Source organism: Chinchilla lanigera, unplaced genomic scaffold (assembly GCF_000276665.1).
Source record: "Chinchilla lanigera isolate Chin_1 unplaced genomic scaffold, ChiLan1.0 scaffold00050, whole genome shotgun sequence".
Lineage (NCBI taxonomy): Eukaryota > Metazoa > Chordata > Mammalia > Rodentia > Chinchillidae > Chinchilla > Chinchilla lanigera.
The window spans coordinates 14,981,791-14,991,605 of record NW_004955451.1 but is presented as its reverse complement, the minus strand read 5'-3'; the positions used below and the strand labels follow the sequence as shown (position 1 = coordinate 14,991,605).

Below are 9,815 nucleotides of genomic sequence, written 5' to 3'. Positions count from 1 at the left end.
GTCACCGGCTCTAGGTCTTCAGCTGGACTGATGATGCAGGACATTGCTGTGGGATCCAGGCCCTCAGCTGGATTCCTTGGGTCTTTAGTGTGTGGACAGATTTCCCGCACTCTTTTGAACTTGACTCTTTGGGTGACTATTATAAAATAATTCTATCAATTATGTGTCCTGTATTGTTTCCCTTGCAAACCCTGACTACAGCAGTGGCCCCGGGAGGACAGGCTCTGCTCTCTGCAAGCGGGTGACCTGGAGACGGAGCCACGCGAGAGCAGCTGCACCTGGTGGCCACGCACACCCTTGCCCTGGCGCCAGCCCTGCTCAGGCAGCCCCACTCGGCAGACTCGGCAGGGAGGCTTGGTGGCTTCCTGCCTTCTGTCTTGCCTCGGCTATAGATGTGCAGAGACAAGGAAGCCAGCTGCAGCCTGGTCCGGGAGAGCAGCCCCGGGTGACGTCAGCCCCCAGGGCTCACACACTGCTCAGCCAGCCGCAGGTAGGCACAGGAAGCCCCCGATGACCGGAAATGAGGGTTTCCAGAGAACAGGAAAACCTCCCGGCCAAGATAAGAGTGTCACTACCAGAACTTTCTCTGATAAAATGATGCCGCAGGGAAAGAGGAAGAGATTCATGCACTTGGTTTGCTCCTTGACTGACAAAGGGAAGCTTTGGTGGGGAAGTGTGGCAGGGCTTTCTCACCTAAGTAAAAATAAAAGAATTTACCAACACTCAAGGAATGTGGAAAAGAAAAGGGTTATTCAGATGCGAGTGCACTAGAGCAAGAGAGACAGCAGCGAGCTTCCTCTCGTGCTGGGGGTGGGGGTGAGAGACAGGTTTTTATTGGGGACGGAGGTTGTGGGACTTGGTCCAAGTTGACAAACATGGGTGCCTCAGAAATACCTTTTCCAGGCCCTCCCCTTCCCTGATAATCTTTCAGAATCCCTATATTGTAACTAAAGTTGCAGACTAAGGTCTCCAGCGGGCTTCAGGAAAGGCCCTTCAGACTTAGCTAACAATATCTGTTATGTTTCAGCCTTCTGGGGAAAGATACATCAGGGGAAGACGCCATGGTTTTTGTGTTTACTTTTATCCCTTGCTGTAGCGCAGCACCTCCTGACTGCCCCGTACAAGCTAGGCAGAGACGTGCTGCCAAGGAAGTTTGGATGCTGAGAGTTTTCACACTTCTGTCACCGCACGGCAGAGCTCAGGCCCCCAGGCAGAAGACAGCTGGGTGAGCCAGGTCCTGAGGAGGGGAGGGGAGAGGCCATACCTATATCCCATCTCAGTCTTCCTGGAAGCCCCGTAGGCTGCAGCGTGCTTACTGAGCCACCTTCCACAAACCTCAGGCAGGGGAGTTAACCCTGAGTATTGTAAGACAGGAGCCAGGGAGGACCGTGCTCCAGGGAAAGGCCACACAGGGTCAGGAGCCCGAGCCTTGGGGGCCGGGTGATATGGGAGAGGGGCTGGGTTCTCCAGCCGTCCCCTTCAACCACCAGCCCCAGGGCACCAAAAAGCTCTTCCTGTGCGGCCTTCCGAGGATACAGAAGCCAAACTGCAGAGGGTCCTGGACTCGGAAGACAGAAGCCTGGGGTGCTGCTCTGTGACCTTGAGGAAGCAGCTTAACCTCCCTGTGCCTCAGTTTTTTCATCTACAAAACAGGCGGGATGAGGACCGCCCCTCCCCGCCAGCGCCCGTGATATGCTGATGGGTAGGAAGCGGCCGGCGCGGGGCCTGGCATCTCACGGATGCTCAGTGAAGATAATTGCTATGATGATTATTAGTGTTGTCTACTGCGTGGACGCTCCCCCAGTAAAACAGTGTCGGGTCTTTGAAATGTGATCCAGGGACAGAAAACGAGTGACTCACGTCTGTGAAGTGTTTGGTGGTTTGAAAGCCCTTTCAGGAGCAGGACAGGAATAACACGTCCAGTGCGGACCTTGCCTGCCAGACAGTGAGTTCCTAGCCCCCTGAAGAAGGCTTCATCACAACTCCCAGGGTACCGATGAGGAAACAGACCCTAGAGGCTGCCTGAGGTCACGCAGCTAGGGCCTCGGTGAGTGTGAGCAGACACCAGCCTAGTTTTACGAACCAAGATCCAGTTGAATGCACTCGTCCAAGCTCATATGCTCAGCCAGTGTCATGCGTGGGCCAGGATCTGTGCCCGGGGTGAGCAGGAGTCTTGTTGCTCGATGGAAGTGTGAGTCTTCCCCACAGCCAGGTGCTCTGTTTCCTGAACAGGGCTGAGCAAGATGCACAGAAGTAATAAGGAAGGCCATGGTTTATAAAAGGAAAGTACACGCCACAAAGTAGAAGCAGCCCAAGAGGAAAGTCGTTTTTTTTTTTGTCTTTTTGAGAGGGTCTCGCTATGCAGTTCAGGCTGACCTTGAGAGCTCACTTTGTAGCCCAGGTTGGCCTCGAACTCGCAACAATCCTCCTGCCTCAGCCTCCCGAGTGCTGGGATTACAGGCGTGCACCACCAGGCCTGGCTCTCTGCTGTTGATTTTGAGGTATCTAGTGGGACTTTTCCCTGGACTTGGGACCTGGCATGGCACCTAAGGGGGCTCAGTCAAGTAAATTGAAAGTCTCCACTCTCACTTTGGGAGTGAAAGTTTGTGAATTTAAATGGGCTTAGGCAGAATCGGCTGCCTGCCGACGTCCACACGGCAAGGATCTAAACTGCAGTGTAAATGATATTATAATGACCACGGGGTCCCCTTCACTTACTCTAAACCAATTTGAGCGCATGCTCCTCGGGCCCATGCCAGAAGTCAAGGATTGCAATAAGAGCAGGAATGTATGTTTTAGGCTGGTGTCAGGATGTCAAGGAGAGATACACACACAGATGTAGATACAGATGTACAGATACAGACAGATACAGATAGAAACATCAAGATGTTTAAACTTCCCCCCAAAAAACACTCCTAACTCTTCACTAATTACAAAATAGAAATCTCTCCAGCCTTGTGGCCAAGGAGGGAATACTTGCATACTATTTATATCTCTTTAGAGATAAGAAGATACTAGTTTCTTTGGTGTGAGAGCTTGATTTTTTATCTTTGCCCATGGGGGATCAGAGGTGTGAATGTCATTACCCCTAATGAAATTAATTGGTGATATTTCTAGCAAGTAGGGTCTTCTTTCAAAGGTAGAGGGCTGGCCCCATGTGGCGGCACATGCGTTAGATCCCAGCACTCAGGAGGTCGAGGTAGGAGGATCACTGCAAGTTCAAGGATGGACTGAACTACAGAGTGAGACCCTGTCTCAAAAAAAAAAAAAAAAAGGAGGTAGAAGGCATACAGGAAATGGATATGAAAAGCCTCCCAAGGCACTCAGGATAGTCTTTTGAATTATGCAAACTTCTTGGCCCTAAAGAGATGCGCTTTGGAGTTGCTCTCCTTGGGCACCCTTGCCATTTGAGCTCCTAAGACAACCTAAGACAACCCTCTAAGACAGAGTTCAGAGAAAAAACATGGGATGCACAGTGGAGCAGCCCTTTCATTATTTGTACTACAAAACACTTTATAAGCTAATTCTTCCACGTCAGCACATGTATTCTCATTCGTTTAAAAATCCCAACCAATTAAAAAAAAGTCACAGAAAAGAATATGCCAAACATTGTGCCCACAGGGGAGGCACCAAGGTGAGGAAGGCAGAGTTCTGACCCTCGAGGGACTCACGGGCTCCTATAGGACACAGATACCTAACAGTCCAGCGGAGGTAGAGTGGGTGACACAGAACTGCAGGGTGAGGGAGACAGGTGGGCCATGAAGCAGGGAGCTGCATTTGTTCCAAAATAGTCCTTTTCCTTCTACTCACTCCCAGCTATTTGTTCAGTTCATAATTACCTGAGTCTGCTCAGATACTTGTGTCATTTCCCGAACATGGTAAGCAATACCTGGTTCATGCTTTCAAGGAGTTTGTGCCTGGAAGGAATGGGGTGAAGCAACAACTGTATTCAAAAGAAATGGAGTGGTGCACACGTGTCTTGTTAGCACTTTGGAGGCGGAGACAAGAGGATCAGGAGTTCAAGGCCAGGTGGGGCTACACAACAAGTTCGAGGCTAGTCCAGACTACACAGCCAGAGTCCTAAGAAAAATCTATAGTTTTTGTTGTTGTTGTTGTTGTTTTGTCTTTTTGAGACAGGGTCTGGCTATGCAGTTGAGGCTGGCCTTGAGCTCACTTTATAGTCCAGGCTGGTCTTGAACTCGCACCGATCCTCCTGCCTCAGCCTCCCGAGTGCTGGGATTACAGGCGTGCGCCCCCATGCCCAGCTTTTAAGTAATTTAATATGAATGCGGGAAAAACAATCCTTGAGGACAGGTACAAGCGACCAGAATCACTAAAATATCTGACCCAAGAGTAGGGGAGCAATCTTTCCCTCTCCACACTCATTGGCCACCTGTCCCTGCACGTGCCAGGCCAGCTGCTCCCTTCCAAGTTCCTGGATTTGGCTGTGCAGGGGCAGCTTGTGGGTGTGGCAGGGGTGAGTGGGTGTCCAGTCAAGGGGTGTAGAGCCGCCCTGGGGCCGGCAGAGGAGAAAGGACTTGGCGATCTCCACGGAGAGGGTGATAGCAACCGAAGCAGCAAAAGCAGGGGACGGTTTAGCAAAGACAGGGCTGGTGTGCTCAGGACGGAGGAGGGCCGAAGAGCACTGTACGACGAGGAAGTTAGAGGGCGAGTCCGGAGAACAAGATACACTTCAAACTTAGATGGCGGAGATCACAGCTACGGAGAAAGGGAGGGGCTCAGCAGGGAACCTACTCTGGAGGCGTCTTCCACGGGGGAGGGGGAGAGCTAGGACGTCTGGGCTGAGCCGACCTCGGGGAGCTGAACGCGGCGGGGGAGGCTGGGAGAAGCGAGCTGAGCCGGAAGAGGGGAACCTAGGGGTCGGTCTGCGGGAGGTTTGCGTGGGGCATCAGGGTTGTCACAGCGGGTGAGATGTGCGGCCTCCGAGCCGTCGCGAGGGAAGGGCGCGGAGGGGCTGGGTCCGGAGCCCACCACCCGTCCGCGGCGCCTCCGTTCTGCCCTCCTCGCCGCCTGGCTCCAAAACGACCACAGGGAGGAAGTAGCCGGGGTTGGCACCGCGGCCGGAAACCCCTCGGCCTCCCCGCGGTTTACTAGGAGAAATCGCGCTGCGGTGCTTGACGTCATCACGCTGGCTCGGCGTCCGGCCCCACCCCTTCAGGCCTCAGAGCCAATCGGGAGCCCCAGAGCCGCCGCAGGGCGGGGCCAGCTCCTCCCAGAAGCTGAGGTACGGATGCCCTGGAGTAGGGGCGTGGTTCTGGCGGCTGCAGGGACCAGGAGGCAACCCCCCAGCCGCCACAGGTCCCAGGAGCCAGACTCCTTCTGCGGGTGAGGCGCGAGGTGCCGTTTGCCTCCAGCAGATCTGCGTCAGACCAGGCCCTGGGTTCTGGATCCCCGACCTGGGCACTAACTGCGCGACTTGGGCTGTCACTTCGCCTTACTCAGCTGACCGTTGTTAGCAATTAGCCACCGAGGTGGGGGGCAGGTGCCAGGGCACCTCAGGTGCAAGCGGTTTCTCACCCTGCCCGCTTATGAGGTAGGCTGCAGTGACCGCATCTGCACTCCTTTCTAAGCAGGGGCTGGAAGCCCAGGAGTCCCTCTGGACTCGGGCCGGCATGGTGCTGCCGGGAGAATGTACTGGTGCAAAATCCGGACGCGGAGAAGAGGCGGGGGCCCTTCCTTCCTCGTGTGCAGCAGCAGATGGGCACTCCCGAGGGGCCACAGGACTCCTCATTCCCCACAAGTCACCAGCCTGGGGGCTGCAGGGCACACTGACCATAGCAGTGTGTCCTAGTGTCCTGGCTTCTTGGGCTCTGGAAAGCCCAAGAAGTAACCCGGAAGCTAGTGCTGGCACCCTCTCCCCAACGTTCCCAGCTCTGGCTCCCTGATGATAAGCTCTAATGGACAGTGCCTTTTGCTTTGAAATACTAGTGCTTGCTGACCTCCTGTCTGAGGTCGCTGTGGAGAGTCACGGTTATTCTACCACTACTTAAAGGCTGCAACATAGCCGAATGATGAGTGTAGGAAGTAACTCTCTACATTACCAGATGATCTAACCGCTTGTCATGTCTTAAAACCATTTCTCCCCTGTCGCAGCATAACATCAAAAGTTCCTTTCAAGTACAAACACACACACACACACATACACACACATTTATATAATTCTGACCCCTTTGATCATAACCCTAGTTAGCCTGTCAGACTTGTTCTCTGCTGAAGGACTTTTTTTAACAGTGCCAGGAGCCACTGGACCCTGCTGAACCAAACAGGACTAGCCTTCAACCCTTGCCTGTCCTCAGAACTGAGACGGGTGACAACGGAACCACTGCAGCCCGATGGAAACGTACCTGGGATGATGTTTCCAGACACCCACACACACGCTAAAGTCAAATAGAAAAGTTTCAGCCTTTGACCAGTCTCCTCTTGGACTCAACCACGGCTCTCTTCCAGGGGAGTAATACACTCACTTTTCTGTATTCCTTGGCCACTGGTAGATTCTGTTTACCGCCCACGGTGCCAGCCTTGCACAGCAGGAGTGTGACATAAGAAATATGTTTTTGGTCTCCTAAATCCTTGTAATTCCCTGAGCAGTAGGGACGCTAGGAGCATCTTCTGTCCTCAAGTTGGTCTCTAGCCCTGGTTCCACACACAGAGTTCCTAAGTCCCTTGGAATTTTCTGTAAGATAGGGCACCTTTCTTTCTAACGTGCGGCAGCTCTTGGTGGGCTCCTGGATGGAAGGTGGTCACTAGAAAGCTAGCATCAATCAGCTCTCTATCTTTCTGCAAACTCTTATTAAGGTCAGCATGCCTTTTCCGTTACGGAGTTTGAACGGGACCTGTGACTTGACAGTGTCACTGAAGAGCTGAGTACTGCAACTTGACCAATCGCGGCCATCACCCTCCCCATCAGTGGCATCCACACTGTCATTGATCTCTTTCCTTACATCCCAATGTCCACTAGCAGGGCAGCATCACAGCTAAGGGGCTTTGGCATCTTCATGGTGTAAGGTTAAAACCCTAAGTTCGGGTTAGGCCTTGGGCATCTGGGCAGGTTGTTTATATTCTTCAAGTTCTGTTTCTCTGATCTGTGAAATGATAACATTTCAAAACAAAACAAAAACAAAAGTGACCTTCATTGATCATTGGGCTAAACAATACAAGATGAAAACATGCCAAACCCAGGTCTGGCACCAGGGAAGCCAGTCGGAAGTGGCAGGTGCTGCTGCTTCCTGTCATTCCTACTATTGAGTGTGAGCTTTAAATCCAGTAAGGACATATTGGCTCGCTTACGTCACCACGCAGAGACACAGTGTTTTCAGCCTCTGCTAGAACTGTGGGAGGAGACTTGCGCAGCCATCAGGAGAACTGGGGTCCCTGCCCAACATCAGCTAAAAGACCAGGCAGACGAGCCCTGACGGCTATGCCCACTGCCCAGAACCCTCCCCAGCAGGACCAGGCACTTCCCACCAGGGTCTGGAATGTCTGGGAGGCCTGGAGTCCTGCAGGTGGGGTGGGCAGGGCAGGAAGTGGGCAGGACTGCAGGAGCAGCACATAGGTGGTCCTCAGTGTCAGGAGGCCCGTCCCTCCCTGGGAACGGCCCATTGGCCCCAATACTTGTGTTGGAACCGATGCCTTGAGGGCCTTCTCGGAATGACTTCTGTCCCACGCTCCTCCTACCCCATCCCTCCCTACGCCTCCCTGCCAATGGCCAAAGGCTGAGACTTCAGGAAGAAAAATAAACTAGTGTGAATTTTCCACCGGTGCGTAAGGGTGGAGACTCCCTACCAGGACAGCACACTTGTTCATGCCTGTGTGTCAGGGCTGGGAAGAAACACAGGACTTGACTCCAGAGGGCAATAGGCACAGCGACCCACATATTCTGGTGACCCCAACCCCTGGGAGAGGGGCCGGAAGGTAGGGGATCCCTAGTGCAGGAGGTCAGGGTGTTCTGTGGAACGACTGGCACAGGCACCCTGTGTCCCTCCCTCCCTTTTCCTTCCCTCTTTCACATCCTGGAGATTGGACCCAGAGCCTTCCCACCGAGCTACACCCCCAGCCCTGTTTTACTTTTGTCGCAGAGGGTCTGGCCCTGGGAGAGCTAGACTTCAGGGAAGCTTCACGAAGAACTTGAGTGGGCTTTGAGAGGTTCTTGGGACCCGTGCAGGCGGGTGGAGTGGGGGTTTTCGCGGGGCAGAGGCACTGACAGAGGCAGCAAGGGGCACGGCGTGCCTGGGCACCGAGGGGCTGCAGCGGCCTTGGAGAAGGCTAGTTACTAGGCAAACAGCCAAGTGAATGGCAGTAGGGTCGACTCTCCATCTGCTGGGTCTCCCTGAGAAACACGGCACTTGTAACTGAGCGCACTGCTCTCATCACTGTCGGCATGGAGGTCGACCTGCTGGTTCATACCACTCTCTGGGAAGACCACTTTGCAGGTGGCACGTTCTTCGCAGCATCCCCTGGCGCTGACACGAAGCCCCTTAAATCGGAATGGATGAGGCTGAAGAGGAATATCCGGTAAGAGGCGGAAGTGGCTTGGACACTCACTCTGTGCACTCCGAATCTGTTACCAGGACCAGAGGCAGGCAGCAAACCAATCAGTGGTCCTTACCCTCCCTACCTGACACAGAGGGCGCTGGTCACAGCCAGCAGTACCAGAGACCGAGCTATGAATGCCTGGATGGATATATCTGTACAGATACATTCAACAAGATGTGGTCTGAACTTTAAAAAAGAAAAAATAAATAACATTGGTTGAGCAGCAGGGAGGGGAAGGATGAGCACTAACTATTCAATCTGCTCTGCTTCGGGGCAGTGGCTCGCAGGTTCTTCACTCCGCAGCACGGCTGCGGGGCCACGCGTCTCTTCCTGCGCCGCGGACCCCGCGCTCCGGCTGCTGGGCTGGGTCCTTCGCTCTCCCCGGCAGCCACGCGGGCTCAGGGTCTCGGCCAAGGCCAAGCGGCCGGGACACGGGGGCGGCGGGAGGCCCGGTCTCCCTGCTCTCGCGCGGACGCTGCGCACGGCCCCCCGTGCGTCCTCACCGTCCACCGCTCCTGCGGCCCCCGCTGCCGGCCCGGGGCCTCCGCGCCCTCGCTGGCGGAGGGGTCCCGGCCCCACAGCTCCAGCTCCCTCTGGGCCTGCGCCGCCTGGCTTCCCGCTGCGCACTGCGTCCTGGAGACGAGCGGGAGCGGGGCGCGGGGCTGCGCGCAGTCATCTTCCGGGTGGGAAGACGTGAACGCGAGTCCTGCGGCGCCCTCACGGTCGGGGAGGGGCTGGGACACGATGGGGAGGTGAACTTTTGGGGCGCGACTCCGGGCCCACGCAGACTGCAGCAGACACGCGCGGCTCTCCCGGCGCACACGACGCCCCTTGCATCGGGCAGACCCGCGGGCCCCGTCCTGCGCATGCGTGAGCACGCAGCCGCCGCGGCCGAGGTCCCCGCTGTTTCCCGCCGCGCGCGGGGCTGCGGCGGAGGACCCGGCAGGGAGGAAGCGGCTGCCGCCCGCTGTTCCTCTGTGTGGACGGCCTTTCCAGCCAGGTGCCCGGGCCCGGGAGCCCCCAAGCCGCTGCTCCAGCTCGGTGGCGCTGGGGACCCCCAGGCTTCTGCGAAGGGCCGGCGGCCCGCCTGTGCCTGAGCTGCGCTGCCCGTGACCTTCTCCTTCCCCGCCAATTCTCAGCCACGCCGTCTTCTGTGTGCATCTTTATTTCTTACCACGTACCTATAAGTGCCATGAATTTTATACATTGCAACTAGGGGGATGTCATGTTATTAATAATGGCAAAATTTGCTGCTCCCCGGA

General features: G+C 55.3%; 1 protein-coding gene across 1 annotated transcript; it reads left to right on the top strand.

The window, feature by feature from the left end:
- Positions 1-8,398: 8,398 nt before the first annotated feature.
- On the top strand, positions 8,399-9,394 carry LOC106149636 (the record flags this gene model as incomplete). Its single annotated transcript, XM_013519123.1, is given in 3 exon segments — positions 8,399-8,532; positions 8,661-8,707; positions 8,797-9,394. Coding segments are annotated over 3 exon segments (779 nt in total), but the record flags the coding sequence as incomplete, so codon positions are not given.
- Between the last annotated feature and the right edge of the window lie 421 nt (positions 9,395-9,815).